Source organism: Diabrotica undecimpunctata, chromosome 1 (assembly GCF_040954645.1).
Source record: "Diabrotica undecimpunctata isolate CICGRU chromosome 1, icDiaUnde3, whole genome shotgun sequence".
NCBI classification, from domain to species: Eukaryota; Metazoa; Arthropoda; class Insecta; order Coleoptera; family Chrysomelidae; genus Diabrotica; species Diabrotica undecimpunctata.
In genome coordinates, this window is record NC_092803.1 from 185,423,619 (window position 1) to 185,449,274 (window position 25,656).

The following is a 25,656-nucleotide window of genomic DNA, read 5'->3' on the forward strand; positions in this document are numbered from 1 at the left end:
GTGGTAGCCGTTGCCAAAGCATTAGATTGGATAATTAACAGCACATTATATTTCGAAAAATTGTTTTGTTGTATAATCAAGAAGCCTTAAAATTTTAATTTCAATCCATCTCACAACAAAAAATCATATTGCCGTAGAGCGTTGTTTCTAATGCTCTATTTAAATAGTCGAAATCCAACTATTAGATCGATTTTATCCGATTTTATGGGAATTTTTGAAACGTATTAAACGGAAAATTTAAACTGCCTTTTCCAAGCAGTGGATTGTGAATGTTATATGGTAGGACTTTGGTTGTAGTATTTCCGGCTCTTTCCTTTTATGTCATTTACCTTTAACCGTTGCCTGTATTGTTTGTTCAAAAAAAAGTCGCTATGAAGGGCACATTAGCATGAAGCGTGTGTCCTTGTGTTCAATCCTTTTTGTACAGTCACCAATAGTGTTTTTAATGGGAAGGTTAGGAAATTGAGGTAATGAACGAGATAGGAAATTGTATGATATAAATTTAAAGGAAGTAAAAAATTTAATTGTTTTCTGTTATCCAACCAATTGTCTGGCTAAATAGGTCTTGAACTGCTGTATCTCATGAAAAACTCTTGCTTTTTTTGTCTGATGTTGTTTCACATAAATAAGGTAAAGGCAGTAAATATGTTATTTCAAAATGATTCATTTGACATTAAATATGGTTGCTTAAGAAATTAGAACAAACTTTTCTGCTGTCCTCCTGTCAATGAATTAATTTAGAGTGTAAAAAATGGGACAGAGTTTAACTGTATAAAGAGAGGTTTCCTAACACACCATTAATTTACAATGTTTCTGAAAAAAATGAGCTGAAGTTATTGTTGGATAGCTTCGAGAACGGTATATTAGACGCCATTAGAGCTCGACATAAATCTTCATTAAATACAGAACCTTGTTCATTTAATAGTTTCGACGTCGTTGCAAAAGATTGTAGCAACGCTTTTTGGAAATTTCCTCCGTGCAACTTTAATTTTTCCTTTTTGGTTTTGTGTGCCGTAGTTCTAACGTGTTGGTCTATTTGAAATTTTTTGTCGGAGGTGAACTATAGCAAAAATATAACTATAAGTATTTAAGCCACTTCTACAATGTACTCCAAGATCTCGTTACGATAAAAATTTTGAAGGTGTGTTCTTGCTGTATCTTGGAATATTTCTTCCATCTACTTAATTTTAATCTAATTAGGATTAGGAAGAAAGGTAAGCCGAAATAAATTGATATTTTAAACTCTCTCTACAAACTTAAATTGAGATAAAATCCAGGAAGTGTTATATTTTGTTCTTGTCGTTGATTTATGTTTTGCAATTTTTGTCGATTATATATTAAATTAACATTTGTTTTTTACAAAGGTTATATTTTGAGCTTGTCACATTAACATGTAGGAAGGAAGTTAGGTGGGCAATAAATATATAAATGAAATATGACATCAAGCAGTCCTACTAATTATATAAATATAAAATAGCCGTTTTTTATCGATATATGAGACAATTAAATGGATGATAAATTGTGAAATACTTGCATTGTTTAAATAAAAAAAGAAATACATATTTATTCGCATTAGGCCAAGATATTTTCACCTTGTTCTAATAAGAAGTGTGAATTCCAAATATCCAAATGTCGCATTAAGATTTGCACAATCGACTATTTTTAATGAGTCACAGATGGACAATAAATAGATGATAGACAGTGCTGATTGACTTTTGACTTTAAAAATTTCGAATTATATTTGATTTAAATGCTGATAAATTAGAGGTTAGCGATACGACGGTGACCTTCCGTTTGTTTATGAAAACTTGAAAGAAAAATCATTATTAATTGGTATCTCTAATTGACAACAAGAAAAAATATAATTGATGAAATCGATTAATGTTGATAATAGTTTGTTTTACTAAATATGTACTCTGAACGCTGAATAATTCCTAATTCTTCTGATAAAATAAGATCCTCTGCAAGATCACTACGTTCATGACCCTTTCATTACTGTTTGGACATATAAGCCCATGCTACTTGAACGCATCCATATTTTTAGACATTACTTAGATCATTATCTAGTAGTATGCAACCTACATCACGTCTGTAACCTATAACTTGATTTTAACTAAACCCGTTTATCATATATATTCAGGGATTCTACAGTATTAACTGCCTTCCCTCGCTCAACCGTTTCCATCTCTCTCTGTTATCCCATTCTCCATCGTTTAGGCCTCCCTTACTCATGGCGTCGTCTACTTCGTTCCTCCAAGATTTTCGGGGTCGTCCTCTTTTCCTCCTTCCTAGTTCTTCTTACCTGTCCATAGTCCATCCACTTTAGTCTTTTTTGTTCTATATATGTTGTATGTCTGTTTCTATTGATGTTCTTTGCTTTATTTCGTCATTACTTCTCCTATCCATTCTTCTTACTCTGCAGCATCTTCGCAGGCATTCCATCTTTGTTGCTACTATCTTACTGCTGTTTTTCTTATTTATGATCCAATTTTCAGCCCCATATGTCATCATACTTCGCACTGATGTTTTATAAATGTGTGTTTTTGTCTTCATATTTAGGTGTCTATCCCACCATACTGAGTTAAGTTGTCGAATTACTATTCTTGTTTGTCCTAATCTTTGTGTAATTTCTTCTTCTGTTGTTGACTTTTTCGTGATTATAAACCCCAAGTATTTGAATTTATCCTTTCCTTTGATTGTTACATTGTCATCAATCTGTAGATCTTCTATGTCTTCTTCACATGTAGATAGGTACTCTGTTTTCGCAAGGTGAATATCTAGGCTCGCCTTGGTATTCTTGTAGTTTCTTCATCATGTAGCTGAGGTCGTCTTGGTCTTGTGCAATCACTACTTGATCATTTACAAAGCTTAACGTATATAGGTATTCGTTCCGTACCGGTACTCCCATGCCTTCGCATTTTTTTTTCCATGTAGTCAAGGTTTTCTCTAAGTATATTTTGAATAGGGTTGGAGATGTGGAACAACCCTGCAGGAGCCCTTTTGTTGTGGTGAAGTCTCCTATGATTCTTGTTCCAATTTTAATGGAAACTTTATTTTCTTTATACAGAGCTTATGTAGCTTCTATGAGTTCCCTCTGTATTTCTAATTTGTACATTGCCTTCCATAGTTCTGACCTTGGTACAGAGTCATACGCCTTTCTCAGGTCCACAAATGCCAAACGTATATCTCTATTTTTTTGCTTTTTTCTTTTCGAAGAGTTGTTCTAGAGTTTATATGTGGTCTATGCATGATCTTCCTGCGTGAAGCCTGCCTGATCCTCCCCGATTTTGTCTTTTATCGCTTGCTCTATCTTTTCTCGCAGTATCTTCCCATATAATCTTCCTATTGATGATATTACGCTTATTCATCTGTAGTTTTCGCATCGTTTTCAATCTCCTTTCTTAAATATAGATGTCCTATATGCCTCCGTCCATTCCTTTGGGAATTTCTCCATTTTTCTCCATTTAAGGTTTTCTGAAATATCCATTGTATCATCCGGTGTAATTTTTTTGATCCGTATTTTATAAGCTCAGGTGAGATGCCTCCAGGTCCCGGTGCTTTCTTATTTTTGATTGCTTTTATGGCCGTTCTCATTTCCCTATCTGTTATTTCTATTTCTTGTTGTGGGGATCTGCTTCGTCTTCACCTGTTTTCTTTTCCAATGAATTGTGGTCTTTGTTCTGTTAATAGTTCCTTGTAATAGTTCTTCCATTCTTTGTAATGTATATTTCCCAATTTAATTTTTTATGTATGTATGTTTCAACATTTAAGTGCATCAACAACTAGTAAATAATAGGTACAATTTTATTAAAGAAAAAGTGTCTGCTCTGTTTTTTTACCCGATTATATATAATTTGAGCAGGAAAGAATAGCAGCACTTCCAAAAAACAGAAATATAAAATTTCACACGAAAAAACAGATATGTACTAAATAATAACAGTGATTGGTTGCACTATGGTTATATTACAATAAAGTACCATCTATCTCATAGTACTGGTCACACAACGAATCATTTTCAAATTCCCTTATAAAAAAAACTGTTTCAAGAGATCGCGGTTTATTCCTGCTATCTAAGTCCTACTATAATAATCATGAAAGAAATGGTAATACATCAAAAACATACTACATCGATGAAGTGATTTCTTGTTTAAAACAAACTTTTGTAAATGCGAGGACTGAGAGTTCCCATCAGTCCGAATCAATGACTAAATTTACAGGAAAGAAAGAATTTGTATAATACAAGATGATACAAAATTTTCACTTTTGAATGTTCTGGTGCCACTAGCAGAACAGCTAATTGAATTAGGAAGGTCGAAATCAAATGTAAAAAGACGAATAAGTAGCCGTTCTGGAAGAATATCTAAACGACAGAAGCAGATGATCAACGTTGGAGACACTTGCCGCAACAAATACCTTCCCTAAGGTGCTTTAGATGTTCACAAAATAAATCAACAACTTAAACTACGAGTATCTGTACAGCGTTCAATGCGCCTCTATGCAAAAATCGTTTTTTACCACATCATTCATAGGAAGTAATGTTATTTTTTTGTGTAATGTACTTTTTTTATTTTGAATATAAGTTTGATTCTTTACTGATGGGATTTATTTATCCCACAATTCAACACTAATGGGAAATATATGTCCCATGTCTTTTCTAAGGATATAAGGACACGCAACAATGTAAAAAAAATCAATCGCTTTGTTAGGTCTCTAGTTACCAACGAATATTATTAAAGTCATTTTAAACAGTTTTATTTAGCTACAATGAAATCAGTAACGAAAGGGATAACGAAGTTATTCAAACTCACATGTTTACATACATTTAAGAATAGGAGAATACATTGATAACATGTTGCCAGTCAAAAAGTGGCCGCAAATAGTTTTTAATTCAAATAATGGTAATTAATTTTTGAACAACAATTGGTACTAGTTTAATAAACCGGAACCGTGTCTACGGAGATGAAATTTATATCAATGAATTCTCCTTCACTTACTAATGATTGTGCAATGATTTTTATTCGGTGCAAACCATTCTTTTTTATGTAATTCCTATTTAAAATATGCTCGATTTTTAAAAGCCACCGCCATTATTCGCCATTATTTACCATGAAACAACAAGAAATGACAGGAATGACAACTGTTTCTTATGATCAAGAAGGGTAATTTTAACCAGTGTTGCCATAGTTATTCAAAATTATGTTTTCTAATGAAAAATAAAAATTTACCTAAGACGTAAAGTTTATAAATTATTACCTACTTTTAACTGAAAAGTATAACTTTTTTACAAGGGTCACTTTAGATTTGATTACGTTACTATACGTTTATTATCACGTTTTCTTATGAACAATAAAAATTTTGATAAAATTTTATTCTTATTACTGCTTTTTTACCAGCGTTAGGTTAGATTTGGTTACGTTGGTTTAGTTTTAATTTCATGTTTTCTTATGAAATATAAAAATTTTGATTTTTAATTATATCATAACATTTATTTATTTATATTACTGCTTTTTTTTACCAGTGTTAGGTTAGATTTGGTTTATTGGTTTACATTTTTAATAATAAAATAAGACGATGGTTAACGGGTACTCGTTTTGCACATGGTTATTAAGATTGTATCCACCTGTTTTAATTAAGGTAATTTTCATGAAATTTTTAGATCTTTTAAAGGTTAAAACTGGCAACAATGTCAAAAGTACATAAAATTTAACTTCTTGCGCATGGCCGCCATATTGTTTTGAAATATTAAAAATCTTGATTATTTTAAACAATTTTACCCATTTTTTCATAATTTAACAGTAAAAAACAGTGAGATTTAATATGTTTTAGTTACGTTTTTTTTATTAAGACATGTATATATACTTTTCTTTGCTTTTTGTGTAATTTTTTTTTATTCATACTACTTTTTTTGTTATTTTTTCTGTATTTTTGATTATTTGGGCACTTTTACTAGTTTAAAGCAAAGAAAACATTAAAATTTGAGGTTTTTTTCACTTTTTCGGCTAAGTCCACAAAAAATTTGGCATTTTTGAGGCGTTCCGGCTTACTAAATAATTACCCAAAAATTTAATTTCGTTCAATTATTTTTTAAATAAAATACGCCGCTCGTGACGTATATGCATGCTTTTTATATCAAATTAAAGCTAGTTTTTTTTAATATGATGAGATAAGGTTGCCTGCGAAAAAATGGTCGCAAATTAGGGTTGTCAGCTGTTAAAAACGCGAGGTATTAAAGTAAAATAGAGTTAGCGCCCAAAGACACTGGTTTGAAAAGACATAATATGTATATTATTAACACTATCTATTGACGCATGTTTTAAAATTTCACTAGCCATGTCTAGATGGCTATTTTATTAAAAAGTATATAAACAAATTCTTAAATTTTTAAAACACAATTTTGAGGGAAGACCTATATCCTATTGGTAACAACCGCATTTTGCAATTGAAAAATATCTATGATCTGGAAACTTTCAGATTTACCTCGTACGTAAACACAAATTTTTAATTGTTAGGCTTAGTGGCACCTTTTTGTAAAGTTATTAACCGCTCTACTTCGTGATGATAATATTTTTTTTTTATTTCATAAAACAATTGGTTTCGCTTGATCCAATAGCTCATTGAATCATGATTTTGAGGTAGACCCAGATCGCATTTTAATTGATTTGAGACGTTGTCACTCGTTAATAGATCCTTGTCGAAAGTTATAACTTTCGACGTCAATTGATGGACCGGTTTTAATCAATTCCAAGTTTTCTGATATAAATCAACTTAGAGACTTATAAGGTTTACAAGATTTATATCGTCTTTAAAATAGTTTTAAAACTATAAGATGTATATATTAATGTTAAAATATATTTAATTCATTATATTTTTCTTTGTTTCAGAATTAGACGATCGACTAGTATACGAGGTAGTTAGTCACAATATTATTAAAAGAGAAGCCAATAATGCTACAGTGGTTAATCCAGCGGAAGTGACTGCTAGTTCCGAAAAACCAACGACGTCACTACCAAAAAAGGTAAATTTTCACTGTTAATTTTGGGTTCTTCGTCGTTTGTAAGTTTTTTAGTGGTGTAGATAAATATGTGGTAATAATATAATACCATAATAGGTGTTATTTTATCAGATAAAAATTTTTACGTGATAATTACTCAAAATTGTAGCTAGAACAAACTAGCTGGTAAAACGTGGCAGAAAATCTGTAGCGTTTTTATATATTCAATTTGTGAATGCATACGTAGAGGAATCTTCAATAGGTACCAGACCTTAACCAGAGCGGATGATTTAAATGTATATGAAGGAGTTTAGACCAAATAATATTTACACTTTCCACCTACACATTTACAGACTATTCGGATAACTAATGTCCACTTAACGGTATGTAAAGAACCGGGAATTTTCATCGTTATACAGATAGAGACAAAAAACGTTACTGTAATAATAATAATACTGTACTAAATAACCTATTGTAATTTAAAAAATTAATAAAAACGATTATAAATGAATTAACACTGTATAATATACTGTACACAACATAGATTTATTAAAGAGCGATATAAGCAATAAACTATAAAAATGACTTGACTGAAACAAAATAATATGGTACTGTAGAGTATTTTCATCAAAGTATAAAAAAATATTACATCCTATATTTAGCCTACATTAACGAAAAAGTCTGTCACCTTGGTCTGTTTTATTTTCCCTTTTCACAGAACTGAACTGACCTTTTTCTGAAGAGGCATATAATCTTCTACAGCACTCATATCGTCTTCCTGGTAGACGATGAAATACTTTTGCCGCATCCAATACCTGCTGAGGGGTCGGAGCTGGTTCTGGCTCTGCTTCCACTTCCAGGTCAGTTTTCTTCTTCTACACGAACTGCTTGTAGGATGTCCTCGTGAGAAAGTCCAGATGATGTAGCTACATTTTCATCAAATTCTTCGAAATCTGTTCTTCCAGTCCGTAGATGATAGGAAGTTCAAACTGTTTGGCCCAAACAGCTACCGGCAGGTCATCCTGCGTATTTGAAGGAGAACATATAAAATTTACTGACCTGCCCAAACTGCCTTAGTATCTCCAAGTGATGAGAAATGATTGAATAAGCAAGAAGCAGTACTGCACCGAAACATTTGAAATTCCTGACACCAAAAAGTAAAGTCCGTTATTTATAATAGTCTTTTCGTTTGGTTCAATAGTATCAGTTCAGTTTGAGCAGTATAGACCATTGCAGGTCTAACGGCAGCTTCATACCTTGTGGTCCTTCCTTCCGTTGATACGAACTGAGTTCTGAGTTAAACAGAGCCTTCCAGACATGCAGGTATTTTGTGCGCTTTTTACCTCTTTTTTGGTCGCTGAATAAATTAATTCCTAGATACTGTGTACACTTCACAAAAATGGAAACATGTGTCCCACAAATCAACAATGGAACAAATCTGTACCGTAAGGCAGATTTTTGAAAAAAACCCTAGAATTCGGCGTAGACACCCACCACCTATTCATGTATTTCAAAGCAGCATCTTCTTGTTCATGTGTCATCTCCTCTAAGAAGGTTGGCAACCATCATGGCAAATACAACTCAGTTAATAGATATAAACTTCTCCTACCTACTCGAGAATCCAGAACGATTCTTCAAGATCCTTCCTTTGCAAAAATGGACTAAGACGGTGATTAACAATCGTGTCTCTTATTGACCCTTACTCTAAAACAAGTAATTCGGGAGTCCCAGATTAATACGAATTGCACTATCTTCTACAAATATGTACAAGTTGTCGGATATGCAGATGACGTCGACATCATAGCCAGGTTCACAGAGTCTCTGACCGAACCATTCCGGTCATTAAGGGCATCTGCACAGGGAATGGGACTGGATACAAATGCCCAAAAGTCCAAATATATATGTTGTACTAGGTCAAGCAACTAGACACCTAGAAGATTAATAATAAATTGACGATTTAGAACTGGAAGGCGACTAAAGATAACAATGTCAACGAAGAACTTAAAAGAAGAATAATTCTTACCAATAAGTATTATCATGGCTTGCGAAGACATACGTATGGCCACAAAACTACCCAGAAAACTTAAAGTGACCATTTATAAAACACAAATAAGACCAGAGCTAACATAAGCAGCATAAATGTGGTCACCTACACTTACTGATAAAGATAAGAACTGCTTAATATATATTGAGGAAGAAAATAACAATTTTGGGGACCCCGACATTGTAAAATTCCTTAAGGTAGTACGCCGTAGATGTATAGGGCATGTAATCAAGCAAGAGGAAGGTGCAGTAGCTAGAAACGTTTTTGACTGAACAGAGAATCATTTAAAATCTGTTGGAGTTGAGTTGCCAGAGACAGGGGCGATTGAAGGACTGTTCTGAAGAAGGCTTTGGCCCATAATGAGTTGTGATGCCACTGATGCTGAGTATTCTGGTTGTTAAAAGTATATTCGTGTTTAATTTTTTTACAGGTTTTTCCAAGCTAACTTCTTAAAACAATTAAAATTATTGCTGTTCTTTATTCGTAAAATTCAATTTGGATAGTGATCTTCTGTTTTAATTTTTATGGTTCTTGATCATATTTCTCGAGTTAATTTACATTTGATCTTCACCTTTTGACTTTCGATTTTTTAGTTTTTGTATTCCCCTTGAATTAGGCCGCATTTGGAAATCGAAACGGAGGCTCAGTTTGCTTCCGGAACATTTTACTTCAGGAGGTGTCATCCTTTCGGTATACTTCTTTTTGTATTGGAGAAGATCTTTTCATTACATGCGGCATGTGATCACATCAGCATTTAGACAAAACACAATGCAACCAAAGTGCATTGCTTGCTTACATTTTTCTGTACAGGCGAGGATCCCTTCTGTAACCACTACTCTGTCAGCCAGTGTAGTTTTGCCCGTATAGAATATAAAGATGAAAATAATCATTCATTAACACATTGTGTATTGGTTATTATGGATAGATAGCTGCATAAAAAATGACACTCGTGTCAGGAAGTATCTAAATAACACAGTTACGAACATCCAGTTACATATTTGTACATTTCATTCGTTACATGACATAAAAATTCATTATTATATACTTTGCATGCCAATATAGGACGCAGGAAACTTTATGTAAAACAATTGTATAATTGTTGCATCCTTTGATGTAAAAAATATGTTGGTGTTGTGTAATGCGTTTTATTTATTTATATTTTTTAATAAATTTACATTATTTAGTAATATCTGTGTTTAAGTTGGTTTCGACTTTTGTCTTTTGCGGTGAGTGAATTCTATGAAATTATGGAACAATGATGGTTCGGTTACAGTTCGGAGACTTCTATGGGCTGGTTATGTAGTGAGAATGGAGAGCGGAAAATTGCAAAAAAGAGCCTTAGATAGTAAAATGCAGAGCGCAAGACCAAAAGAAAGGCCACGGAAAAGGTGGGAGGATAAAGTGGCAGCGGACGCGCAAAATTTGCTAGACGTGAGAACCTGGAGAAGATCGGCGCGGGACCGACAATGGAGGCATAGTATGGAGGAGGCCAAGGTTCGATTTGGGCTGTAGCGCCATTGGAGAGAGAGAGAGAGAGAGATGGTTCGGTAGTTTTGCTTAAACCTTGGTCTCGTCCTATGACAGTTTTCCGAAATATGCAAAACTCTATTATTTGCATAAAATAAGCAAACTATGCAAATGTTACTGCTGCATAAATGCTCTTTTCTATTCACCACATTTTTTCTTTATCTCTCTCTTGTCGTTTCCTCATTGCTGAGGATCGTGATTTCCTACAATGCGGGCTGTCAATTCTCTCCATCTCTTGCGATTTTGGGCTGCTCTCATGGACTCGGAAAACGTCTCTCCAGTGGCTTTCTGTACTTGATCTGACCATCGGATAGGTGAGCGTCCTCGGCCTCTACGTCCTTCTACGTTTCCGCACACAATTAGTCTTTCTAAGTTGTCATTGTCTCTTCTCGCAATGTGGCCAAAAAACTTTAAAACATTTGCAAGACACTGAGAGGAGAGTCTGGTCTGAATGTTTAGCTCTTCGAGAATCGACTGATTGAATCTGTGCTCCGTCCACGAGACGCGTAGCATTCGTCTCCAGTACCACATTTCGAATGCGTCAATCCTTTTCCTATCCTCTGATTTTATTGTCCATGTTTCGGCACCGTAACTGAAGATTGAAAAAACGAGTGTCCGTACCAGTCTCATTTTGAGTTTTTTGGATAAAGAGCGGTCCTTCCATATTTTTGACAGTCGACTCATCGCGTTCTTGGCTTTTTCTTTATAGTCATACTTTAAATCAACTATTATAATATCAGTTACATTATGTCCATATATTTTCAAAATTTTCGGAGTATGTTTCACAGTTTTATCTTTATTTTTAATTTTTAATAAAGACGAAATTATTCGCTTTATTTATATGTATATTGGTACAAATTTACAGGGTTGATCCATTAGCATTCATAGACTAGCTAAATAGATTATTATTATTGTTCGACATCTTTCTTTGTGATGAATATCTAAATAATCTTTATAAACAGATTATCGTAATTACACTAAATTATATGGGAAATTCTGTGCGGTCATAAATGCAAGGATAAGTACCTACACATAAGATGTATTGCTAGAATAGTGTAATAAAGTGTATTTTTACTGCGCAGTGAACACACGTTTCTATACAGAACGTTTTATTATAATGATGTTTCGGCGGTACTTAACGCAAGCGGAGTTGTAAGAGGAGGCGAAGTATCGTTATTATGATGACTATCTTATAGATTTGGGTGCAACAAACGCAGATCTGTACGATTGTATAGAATATGAAGGAAAGTAGTTCCGATCCGCTATATATCAAAAATAACTCAACTCAGCAAAAATATGCAGTAGAATTATACCATTCATGCAGTGGAATAAAAGAAGTTTTTAAGAACACAACCAGCAAATTGGCGACATTTTGTTGAAAATACGATGCCTAGCATCTAATGGAATACATTCTTCGATGTATTCCAGCCTAAACACCAACTTTTTATTGTAATGGTTGTTACATATTGTTACGTCAACCCGCTCGCATGCTACTGCTACTGATCCCTATTCTACCGGCGATGTGCTGACGTTACCGAACGTTTGAAAAAGCTTTCTGTCTAGTCTAAAAGATTCCAAACTGTTTTAAATATGTCATGCGAACAATAAAGCAGGTGTTCGAGATTACAAGTAACGGCGCTCTGACGTCACGAGGGAGGCCTACAAACTCGTGTCGAACGAGTCGACGCGCGACGGTCGATTAATTGTGTGTTTAGTTTCAGTGTTAAAAAACTGTAAATAAAAAATAAAATAATATAACAATATCGAGAAAAATAAAAAATAAAAAAAAATTCTTGACATTGTCAAGAACAGAGTTTTTGTCAAATAAAACCTTGGTATTAAAGGTTTTATAATAAAACCTTGGTATTAAAGGTTTTATTTGACAAAAACTCTGTTCTTGACAATGTATTTTAGGAACTGTACGTTTGGGCAAACAATTACTTCTAGGTTTTCAACCAATGCTATCGGTATCTCTGAATAACTAGTTACAGTAACCAAATTCAGAGTAGCCCAGAGAGCTTCTGACTTCCAGCAGTCAGCGAAATTGTAGAATTAGTCATACTAAGCAGACTCCAATCAGAAACAGACAGGTTAGGAGTAATCCCAGAAGCTCAGTTTGGATTCCGAGCAGAATACTCCAGCGAACTACAAGTACTCAGACTAACAGAGTACATAACAGCTGGATTCAATGGCAACCAGTATAGAGCAGCCTTCCTGGACCAAGTAAAGCCTTCGACAGGACACCACTTCGACTTACTTACAAAATGAGAAGCTACGGACACAGCGCAGCCTCCTATGGACACCTCTACTGTATACAATATACACTGCCGATGTTCCAACAACACCAGAAACACGTCTCAGTATTTATGCAGATGACACAGCAATTGCGACTAAACACAGAACCATTGATGAAGCTGTAAACAACTTACAGACAGCATTGGATAACATAGAAGAATGGAGTATCCAATGAAAAAAACTCAAGCAGTCATGTTTAAAAAGAGAAGAGAAACCCCAGACGAACAGCTTACAGTACAAAACAATCTCGTGGAGTGAAAAAGACAAGCAAAATACCTAGCAACATGTTGACCAAACCATCCAAAAAGGAACCACAGCCAGAGCAGTAATAAGAGGACTCATAGGTCGAAAAAGCAAATTAAGACTAAAAACGAAAATAAGACTAATTAACAGCATCATACTTCCAATAATAACATATGCATCTCTCGCATGAGGACACATAAGTCAATCAAACAAAAAGAGGATACAAGCAGCAGTTCCTGTTCAGAGAACTAAAACAAGTAAGCTTGACAGACACGACGGAAAAAAGCCAGAACAAAGTTTGCTGAGCTAGAGAACCACCCAAGCCCGATACTGCGAGAGATAATAAGATGATGCCTTTCATCGATGGAAGCACAAAAGATCAAAACAGCAAATCCTGGCCAACATATAAAGCACATAGCACTGGCAATTTTTATAATGACTTATGATATTACTTTTCATACATCTCTCAAAAAAAAATTACAAAACTACTAATAAAAAGGCGAAAGAGACCAAAAATTAACAAAAAACCCTAAACCCGGGCACGAGAGGTCCACATCCTCGGGCGCCAAGTCACCGAACTGGGCGAGCCCGAAGTGGAGACTTAGGGCCCGAGCAAGCAATTTAAGATTCGATGATAAGTCACCAGAGATAGCAGGAAATGAGCGCCTTACGCTAACCTGCTTTGATCGGGATAGGATATCGTGTTGGAGTTCTTGTACCCAGGACTTCCACACAACAAACACTTTATTGATAGTTGTGCCTCTATCGCACATCAGAGTGCTATAGGGGGGAAAGGGATGATCTGGAGCATTGGGGCATTGTAACACACGAGTGTCATTTTTAAGGGATGTACAAGGCTCACAGGCTGGGTTAAATTAAATTGCTTGCTTGCTTGACACTCAGAGACAGAGCTAGAAACGAAGAAATAAGAAGGACAGGCGTCACAGGTGTCAGAACGCATAGCATGGCGGAATAGCAACTGGGCGGGCCATGTGGCTAGAACAAGAAGAGGTAAACAATCTACACGATGGACAGACGACGTCAAAAGAATGCCTTCCGGAATCGATTACTGTCACTGGCGATTCACTTTCACGCTCATATGGAAATAACATTTGATAAGTTTTGTTTTTCGCTCTATGTTGAACTGCATTGTCTTAATTTAATTTTAAAAAACCTTAAAAAATCGAACCCCTTCCCATATCAGTTGGCCCAACCTTAGATTGATAAGAAAATTATATTATAGAGAACAAAAATAAAAGCGCAGCGTAAATTTTAGAAGTTTTAATGCATCGAACAACGTTTTTGAATTTCCTTATTATAGAAAATATTTTATAACGTAATGAAAACTATTGATTAAACAGAATAATAATAAATCTTAAAAACGCATAGAATATGGAAAATGGAATATGGAAAATAAACGCATACTCTTAACAAAAAACAAATGTCAAAATACCACTGAGTTACATCCCCCTTATTTTTAATGACATCCACAATTCTTCGGGGCATAGTTTTTACCAAGTTCTGACAAAATTCTAATGTGAACGAATCCCATATTTCTTGCAAATTTTCCTTGACATACCTGGAAGGATGTTTTCTCAAAGTTTTTTTCATTTCGCTCCACAAAGTCTCTGTCGGGGACAAGTCGGAACTGTTAGAAACCCATTCCAGAAGTGGTATGCCATGGTCTTCAATCCATTTTAAACTTTTTTTTGAGGTATGACAATCTGCGCCGTCCTGTTGTGTTGTCCGTGTTTACAATTCCATCGATAAAAGGTAACTTTCCCACACCTATAGACGACATGCTGCCCCAGATAATGACAGATGTAGGAAATTTGACTGATCAGACGACAGTCTGGATGGAAAGCTTCATTTTTACTGCGAATGACGCGACTCCTACTGTCTCCATTACAGCATCCACACAGCATTATAAACAAACGATGTTGACAATGTCAATCTATATGTAACCAAGTGATTTATTGTAACCAAGTACCTACTGGATCATTTGCGTAATTTGTGTGTTTAATGTTAAGATTAATCCCTTATTATACTGTGTTAAACTATTATCTTCTTTACAGGTGGTGACCATACCAGAGAAATCAACTATTGAAACAGCCGTAAGAAACTTTACTAAAAATCTTGGCGAAAACGGCCACGGCATCAGGCTAAACATAACATCTACCACACGGCCACCTCTACAAGTCGATCCAATTATCAAGCCAAACGAAAAATCTAGTACCACTGTAAGCGTAAATAAAAGCATTGTAACAGAAGCTCGTAATGATACAGACGATGGCGACAATTTCAGTATCGCCAACCCGAGTGATTTGGATACTGAAGAGGGAGGTAAAAAGTTCAATGAGTCGCTATCCAAGCATAACGTGACTAGTTCCAAAACGGTAAGTGTTGTTTTTGTTTAGTTTGTGGTTTAAACCTATGTCGTACTTAGTAGTAGAAACGCATCAAAGCGTGAAACCCCATATTTTATTCTTTGAATAATTAGAATTGTATCTGTTACAGTTCCTTTATCATCAATTACTATTATTAGTCGAAGTCAATATTAATAATAGTCGATATTCGAAGATCGAGTAATGTACCAACTGTGTGAATTTTGTAAACACTGTCCCATGATACAGTTCTATTCTAGTCAATTTGTCAGTGTCACCTATGCCTTTAACACTGACTGCTAATCTATCATACATAAATGTCATTATGATCAGCCTAAAACCAATCCCACATGAACCTTTATTCAATCACTCTTTATTCCTATATTTTCCATTTCATAGCGTATGATAAAAATTACATTTGTTATTCCACAAATCCACGCAATGACAAGAAGGTAGGCTCTGCTTGATTCCTAAGAGTGACAAAATGTCCTCCAAAAGATTATTTAGCATATTATAGAAAAATTAAGGCAAAAGCTATAATTAACAAACTACATGACAATTAAAGTAATACTTAATTGTCACCTTTGTCTTACGAATCAAATTAAATTTTGAAACCAGTTGACTAAGATGGATAGATAGGGGAGGCCGGAGCTAGTTGACTAAAGCGGTTAGTTGACTAATTGCCTCTAGTTCCTCTAATGTGTAAAAAATATCGCCTGTAGAGACACAATATCTAAACTGCAAACTCTTGCGCCTACATTTTACAATATCGCTGTTATGGTCTCTTGTGTTTTGTGGCGGTGAGAACGAGAAATCTGAAATCATCCTTAGTAAGCAATTACTTCGGTTCTCAAAATTTTTGTATTATTATCTATAAAATCGTTCGTCACAAATTTCACTGAATATTTTTGAAAGGTTACATACATTGACTTTGATTTGACGTGATTTATTCGTATATACGTTAACGCATGTCTAGCATACCGCTCTCGGAGTGACATGGTGACGCATGGAATTATCGACTAAGCCATATCGGGCTCTATTGACTTAGTCGACAAATCCTATCACGTACTGAAGTTAGAGATAGTGCAAGCACTCCTGGCCACGGCGCAGTAGACGAAATTTGGTTTAGTTCCCACTTCCATGCGAAATCAGTGTACCGTATGATTCCACTTACAATAGAACCTTTCTGCCTTTACGTGAATTTGACTCCGCCTTCGCGCAGCTCCATGGTCAGGAGTGTTTGAACTATCTTTACAAAATTTGTGAACTAAGTTGTCATTTTACAATGGATTAATAAGTTGACGGTAAACTACAGGAACTACTTTATTACAGATGCACCTGTCGGTAGCCTAGGAGAATCCATCAGGATGGATGAAAGAACATTTTGTGAAATTTGTCAACCATTTTCTGTTTCACACAAGATGTTCTAAGGGGTGCCCTATAGTTTTGCTGCTCGGCAACCTTGAATCTAACCTTTCTGTCGAGACGTTAGATATTTGTAAGGAAAACTGAGTAACAGTTTTATCTTTTCCTCCGCACTGCTCGCATAAATTGCAGTCTCTAGATAGGAATGTTTACGGACCCCTAAAAAAATACTACAATTCAGCTTTAGATAACTAGATGGTGAACAATCCAGATAATGCATTTTCCATATATGATCCTGGAATTGTAAAATTTAGTCTGCCTTCAGCTGCTAGACCAACCAATATAGTGGATGAGTTTAGTAAAACAGGAATATGTCCTCTGAATGAAGATATCTTCACACAGAGTGACTTCTTGCCATCATATGTGACAGACAGGCCTACACCAGCAAATGAAGAAGGAAACGCTACCGAAAACAACCGAAACATTTCAACAGTGGAGCAAGCTAAAATCATGGAGAATCCACCGAAAATTCTAGAACATTTCCCGGATGTCAACGACAATTTGTCTGCAAACACACTCGCATCGACAAAAATAGAACCTGGAAGTTTTATATTGCTTTTCCCTGCAGAAGTAACGCCGTTTCCAAAAGCAGGTCTTCGACAAAATTCGAGAACATCACGGAAGAAGAGACAAACTGCTATTTTAATCGATACTTCGATAAAATACGCTCTCACGGAAGAAAGACAGAATGCGAAAGAAAGGTCCTCATAAAAGAGAAACATACAATCAAAAGAAAGACATAAAAAACACGAAAACTAAAGAAAATTTCTTTTCCTGGAAGAAGCTCGATCGCAGCAGATGGGCTCAGATCAAATGCACGAACAAAAGTAATATCACTTATTTCATATGCATCAATTGTAATTCAGATGATGATTTGTGAATTTCGTTTTTAATTGTTAGATTTTTTTTAATGCCAATGGTCAAAATAAACGTGAAAAATTGAATCTGCATTTGTTTTCAAGTTGCATCAGTATTATTACCCTTATGATATCACTAAGAAAATATTGAGTCAACCAACCCCAGGCCGCTAGTCAACTAAACCCGTACCCGGATTCTACTTGACCTAAGTTGCAAGGCAGTCAAAAGCTTTAAATTTTTTGCACGGAGAACTTGAATAAATTGAAAATGTATGTACAATACCTGAAGGAGTATAGAACCAGCTGACATACTTGAATTTAACAGTTTGCAAAAAATAAATCAGTAAAAATTAATTATTGAAAAAATAAGTCAACAAACCCCGGTCTGCCCTACTATATTGATGTACAGTTACGTGCTGTGTTCCCATCAATATTTCCACATCACAGTATTATTTGAAGTATTTTATCGCCAGCATAGCAAAATCGACAAGAAATGGTTTGTGGAAGATCCGAGATGTACATTTTAAAAAGAAATGAAGCAAGGATTGAACTTTACAGGAACCCATTGTTTAGTATTGTTCCTTTACTTCCAGAAAAATCAAAGTCGTATGTACTTATAAGCCTAACCCACAAGAACTGAATACTTATCAAATCTACCTATTCAGTAAGAACCTGTTGAACTTCTCTATCAACCAACGTAGCTGTGCTTTTTCTATTTTGTAGTGTCTTGTTATATAAATATGTCCTGTACCTTTCGGTTCCCATTGCTTGTAGATCTCTCTGTGATATTGCCTTTTGGACTTCATTAAGCCATGATGTTTTCGGTCTTCCTCGTTTTTCTTTTCGCTCAAGTTGCTGCCGATGAAATACGATCTGAATAAGAAGAATAAAACTTTGTTTGCGACTAAATTCAAAAATTGTATACGTAAGCTTCACTCTTCACTGTTAAAATGCATTGTGAATGTTGTCGATAGGAGACTCTGATCAAAAGATATCGAATTTTTACCATCGAGTTGATACAAATTTTACTTAAAAAATTGATTTCGCTTGCGTAACTTACATTCAAAATCGCCGGTCGCTTCAAGCGTCCGGTTCATTCAGTCCGGTTCAGTGAGAGAACAGTTCATTCTACAAAAGAAGTGTTAATACACATTTTGGTTAAAATTATCTTAGCTACATTTCTTATTTAAACTATTCGATAACTATAATCCTAAAATCGATATTTTCGGGTTTTCCTGCCCTACGAGGGGGATTTTAGAAGAAAGCCCGGGGGTAGGGGCGGCAAATTTTTTTGCAACTGTTTTGGGGTCCCAAAAGTGACATTCTCGGCAAAATTCAGCTTGTTCGTATGATTTTTAGAGGTTCAGTGGCATTTTCGTCTCTGACGACTGGACTAATTTTAAATGCTTAAAATTTATTTATTAGTTTAGATAAAAAACCGTACATAAACTCATACATTTTAGTGCTTGTTAAAGAAATTGAAATCGTATACAAACATATGCGAAATGATATCTGTGTTTAGACACGAAACGCACCTTATTTTCACTCTAAAAAACAACTACAACGAATTAAATCATTCGAATTCTTTTGAGACTCGACCAGTTGACATTGATCGGTGGATTTGCAATGTTTCAACGGCTTTTACAGTAGATATAAATAATTAATTTGTCTACTCACTTTCATTATTACTTGCAGCTCGTTAAGTCGCAATGCTAATTGGTTTTCTGTGTGTTTGCTTGTATCAAGAAATGAGAAACGTTCTTAGAGAGTGACGTTAAGCATGATCGGGTTTGTTTGAAAATTGTTGTATCCGTGAGGAACTAAAAATTTTTATAAAAATAAAGAACTCTTCCTCTTTTTTCCCCTTATAGAGCACACAACCGTAAATGATATTAAGGCAAAACTACTGATATCTGAATAAATTAAAAGAAAATATTATATTTATATATGTTTGAATTCATTGAAACAAAGGAAAAAACAATTTTTTTTCTCAAACCTTAGCTTGTAATCATTTCATACAAGTACATTCAACCAACTTAACTTACACCTCTAAAGAATTAACGGAATTCGCAGAAATCCTTTCGTTGTGGTAAAAGGCACGGCAAACTGCACTGGTGTTCTCCATAATGTTTAACACTTTGCTAAATTTTAGGTATAAAATAAATATATGTGTCATTAACCGGTTGTTCATAGTTTTGCATATTTTGTTACAATTTTTTTTAGTAAATAGTATTCCTGCATAATGTTATTTATTGTAAATTTCTTTCACCTACTTGTTTAATAATTTTTTTTCTGAAACAAATACTACCGTGCTAAAGATAATTTATATTCAAAGTACCTATATATACAAAGTACTAAAATATCACTTTTAATTTTTGTTAAAAATTACTTCTGAGTAAACTAGAACATTTTGTCAATTTAAATAGTGGTGGTTAGATTGACCATATGTCTGTTAGAGTGTACCGTTTCTGAGACGTCTGCGATTACGGATTAAAGTTAGGGTTTTGGTAAATATATTTAACTTTTTAGTTTCAAATGAATATACTTGTACTAAAAGTAAAATAATTGTGGTAAACATTTTAATTTGTTTATGTACGGTTTCCAACCATTTCTAAACTTTTTATCAAACATAATTAAAATACAATCGGCATTCCTATTAATCATTAGGCTAATTTGCTTAATGTGTTTAGGATCTGTGTAAGCGGTTATATTATATTTTACCTCTCAAGCACAACAGTTAGAAAGTTTCTGTCATATTGATCTAAACTCAGTATATTGTAATTCAAACGTGTAGTTTCAAGTGACCATCATACCTAGACGTAAGTTGGATATTGCTGATATAATTACAAATGTGCATAAATATTTTACCATGGAAAGAGACAATGGTGGACCTTTAAAGTCATTATAAATCAACGCGTTTGTGACGCACTCGGGATAAGTGAAAGTAAGCTAAAAACTGTAGTGAAGGCTGTCAGAGATTCTCAAGAAGATCTTACTGTGACTGAGTATCCCGAAGACAAGAAAACAACTCTAGACAAGTAAACATTCTAGGAGCATTGACTTACCTGATGGAGAAAAATTTTAAATTCGCAATATTTTGTACAGAATACGCGAACATCATCAACATGTCAGTTTAGGTACTTTACTGGCCAAAATAAGAGAAAGACAAGTTTCTGACATTAAGAGGACTAGCCTTTGGAAAGTGTTGTGAGATTTAGGATTTAAATTTAACAAAGAAAATAACAGGATACTTTTATGCGAAAGAAGTAGTGTGGTTCACAACATAATTAAATTTTTCACATAAAATCAATAAAACACACAGATATCGAAGGCAAAAGACACATTATTCTTCATGCAGGAGGGAAAGAAGGCTTTATAGAAAACGCAGATTTAATTTTTTCCTCAAAAACAAAATCTGCTGATTACCATGAAAACATGAATGCAGATATGTTTGTTGAATGGCTTGAGGAGAAACTGTTACCTAGTCTAAGTGAACCATCAGTTATAGTTTTAGATAATGCACCTTACCATTCGGAGATTTTGAAGAAACAACCAAAACAGTCGTAGAACGTACTGAGCATATAAAAAATTGGTTAGTTAAAAATAATATTAATTTTCCTGAATACAACTTAAAATCAGAGTTACTGGAAATTTCGAAACGTAACAGAAACCAACAATTTATATATATATATATATATATATATATATATATATATATATATATATATATATATATATATATATATATATATATAGTTGATCAAATTGACCAAGTTATGGACATCAAGTACTACGGTTACCGCCGTATCACTGCCAGTTTAATCCCATCGAACACATCTGGGGTATATGTAAAACGTATTATGATAATCACGTTGGATGCAGTGGATACAGTGACGTTGTAAATGAGGAAATGTGGCAAGAAGCTCTTAAAACTGCAACTCCACAAATATGGGCCAAAACTGTAAATAAATGTGAAAAATTAATAGAAGAGTGGTTGATCCAGTAAAATAAAATTAGTGAAATTAATTCAGTGATTATAGATTTACATAATGATAGCGGTAGTTAATTTAGTGACGATGATGATGATTTATAAATTTAAATAATCAGTAAGTACACTATTATAATGTTATTTGCAAAATAATTGTACAGCAGGTTAACCATTATATTTATACATTCATTATTAGCCAAATAAACAATAATATTTAAAATTCCATTTGAATTTTTGCTCCTCATTTTATACAAATTAACTCTGACTGATAATACAGGCAAAACTATTCTAAACAAAGTAAGTAATTAAAAAGATTATGGAGAACTCTTGTGCAGTTTACCGCGTCTTTTAGTACAACGAAAGGTTTTGTGCGAATTCCCGAATTCCATTAATCGTTTAGAGGTGTAAGTTGGTTGAATGTACTATAATGTTGAAATGTTCTGTCTAGAGTTCGAAATAACTAAAATATTATTTTCCAAAGACTAGCAAACTATAGACTACCAAAACAAATGTAACATGGCCACCATACAAAAAGAAAAGAGGTAGACCAAGAAAAATCTAGATGAGCGGGGCAGAAAAGGAAATGGGAGAAGAGTCCTGCTAGATGATTTATGCATGGATAGAGTGCAGTGACGATTATGCGTCGAAAAACGCATAGATCGTTTTATCGCTGACGGAAAAGTTTTTTTTTTTTAGTAAAAACAATCTACCCTGAGGGAATTAGTCATTTAAGTTAAAAAGTATCAGACAGTTTCAACTTATGGTTGAACCATGATAAACAAATTTATCGCACTTTCTTTCAATTAATCGTTTTTGTTGTTCAATTTCAGGACCCGAATTTGTTCTACAATACATCAATCTATGACGACCCGAATATTGGGCATTTCTATTGGGTGGACATGAACAATCGTAGCGATGTGAAAGTCAACGAACTTCTGTCTCAGTCTCATCGAAGAGCGGCGGTAAGTTATTTTTTTGTTTGGATTATATTTATTAGAAATTAGAATGCGTGGTGCGGTAAGTATTGTTTAAATGTTTTGTTGTTATCCACCGAAGGAAATAGTAAATGCGACGATGATTTTTAAGTTATACCGTGTATTATACGAGCTTTGCTAAAAAAAATAGCTTTTAAAATTTTGCTGATTACGTATATTCTATTTTCTATATTTTTTTGTTACCGTGGTACACTTATCCCCAACGCATGTCTATATTATCAGCCGTTTTGAATTTTTCGTTTGTTTTTTTACATATACAGTGCTAGTCAAAAGTCCGTTCCACCTCGTATCTTTTAAACGGTTATTGTTATAATAGTGAAATTTGGAGGGATGTAATAAACAGATGTAGGTTTCTCAACTAGTCATAACAGGTGAACTCATTCTAAACTAAACTTTTGAAGTACTCATTCAAATGTGTCGGGGGAAACTGCCCTACATTCTTCAACAATTCATTGTTTCAAGATATCAATATTGTCGGGTACTGTAGCGTAAACTTTAGATTTCAAGTATCCCCACAGAAAATCTAATGGTGTGAGGTCCGGTGGCCGAGCTGGCCATTCGTATCTCGTCATCTAATCCATCTACCGCGATATTCCTCATCTAGGTAACGTCTTACTGCACCATAATGGTGTGCAGAAGCACCATCTTGTTGAAAAGTTATTTCCAAGTAGCCGAATTCATCTTGTTTATTCTCCAGAATTTCAAGTATTAACGGTTGAATTGCATTTTGTAACATCTCCAGATACACTTCACCGGTTAAGTTAGTATTGAGAAAAACAGGCCCAACTATGTGGTTTCCCAAAATACCTGCCCAAACATTTTTTTTTTTGGAAATTGAGTATGTGTTTTACGATACACATACTGAGGATTTGTTTCACTCCAATACCTCACATTGTATGTGTTAACATTTCCATTGAGAGAAAAAGTACTTTCGTCACTAAAACAAATTGTTTTTATGTAATCGGGCTGTTGGTTAATTTTATTGGACATATTTTCACAGAATTCTAGTCTTCGGTCGAGATCATTATCTGAATGTTGTCTTGACCAGACGTCTATCTTTTGCGGCATGCATTTTAATTTCCATTCCATTGTCAAAATAAGAAAAATATTTTTCTTTTGTATCAGCCAATGGACGAAGGTATAAAAGGCTTTCAGATGATTCCAAACTATGATTATGCTCTCTAATTATACATATAATACCTGGCAAACCGTCCCTAAATAAATAATTTCTGATTATTTCCAATTATGTATGGAATATAGGATATATCTTGGTAAATAACGACTGTATACAAAAATAACGAAAAACAATTGGATTTTTTTAAATAGCAATGTACTCTTTCATTAGGTACTAAACATGGCGAAGGACATTCAATTTCGCATAAATATTACATTTTAAACATTTAAAATTTTTTATAATTATTTATTTAAATATATTTTGTTTTATTTCCTATTGTATTGTTTTAGTTTTCTTTAATCATACATTACAAATATTTTAAAATCAGTCCTTTTATTATAACTGATTTTAATAAAAAGTCGTCTTTTTTGGTCTACTAATATTTAACATTCGACATATGAATTTCGCACCAAAGTAACATTCCATATACACTCAGGTGCAAAAAAATCGATCCATGGGTATTATTTGCTGAAAAAAGAAAACCTTTGAAGATATTAGTTTTAAATCAGGTATATATGTAAAAGTATATGTTAGAATAAAATAATTTTTACAGAATATCCAAAAAAATCATTTATTTATAGAGACATACGCCAAAACTCAAAAATACAAGTATATTCAAAACTTTCTGAAATTAAGAAAAACATTGATAATAAATCAATATCTAGTGTTTTCCCCTCGGGCGCTTATAACAGCCTGTACGTACACGTCTAGGCATTGAGGTAATTAACCTCTGGATATCAAATTAATCCAATTGGTTCCATATTTCTTGAACAGCCGCTGTAAGTTCAGCCAAGTTGTTTGGACGGGGTACTCGTGCTCGAAGACGTCTTCCCATCATATCGAATAGATGTTCTATGGGATTGACATCGGGACTGCAAGCTGGCCAGTTCATACGAACAATTTCCACCTCCTCCATATATTGGTTGACGATTCTAGCACTGTGAAGACGCGCGTTGCCGTCCATAAAAATAAAATTAGGTCCAATGAAAGGAGCAAAAGGTACCACATGCTGATCTAAAATACTTGTTATGTATCTTGCAGCAGTCATAGAACCTCTATCTACAATAAATAAATCAGTATGGGCTTCTGAACTGATACCAGCCCAAACCATAACGGAGCCCCCCCCCCGATAATTTATTCTTTCCGCAATATTACATTGAAAATTTCGCTTTCCGTGTCTTCTCCAAACCCTTTATCGGCCGTCTGGTGACCTTAGACAAAATCTCGACTCATCTGAGAACAATACATTGTATACATTGTTCCAATCTGCATCACTCCAGTTTTCATGTTCTCTTGCAAAACCAAAGCGACCTCTGCGATGTTCTATGGATAGTATTGGAGATAGGGCTGGTCTTCTTGATAATAAATTACCTTCTACAAGTCGTCGACGAACTGTCCATCTGCTTACATCTACATTTCTCACTTCGCTCAGACGATTTGCCAGTTCAACTGAAGTTAGATGCCGATTTCTCAAACATGATGAGACCAGAAATCGATCATCTCTTTCGGATGTTACCCTTCTACGACCTGATCCTGGTCTTCTTGTGAAGTTACCGGTGTCGCTAAAACGCCGAACTGCTCTTTGAACCGAAGATCGACTAACACCCAACATTTCAGCTGCATAATATTGGCTACGACCATCTTGAACTAGTCACCGCCCTTGCAGCATCTGTCGGAGTTAGAGACATTTAGGAAGGATAATTAAATAAAAATATAACATGTTTTGAAAATAA

The 25,656-nt window shown here is 34.4% G+C and overlaps 1 protein-coding gene across 1 annotated transcript in view; it reads left to right on the forward strand.

The window, feature by feature from the left end:
• l(1)G0289 (plexin domain containing lethal (1) G0289) overlaps positions 1-25,656 on the forward strand; it is a 110,721-nt gene that overhangs the window by 52,780 nt on the left and 32,285 nt on the right. The window contains exons 2-4 of the mRNA XM_072520765.1: positions 6,882-7,015; positions 15,176-15,496; positions 22,585-22,716. Of these exons, the coding sequence (XP_072376866.1) occupies positions 6,882-7,015; positions 15,176-15,496; positions 22,585-22,716 (587 nt within the window). The remainder of the gene's footprint in view (positions 1-6,881; positions 7,016-15,175; positions 15,497-22,584; positions 22,717-25,656) is intronic.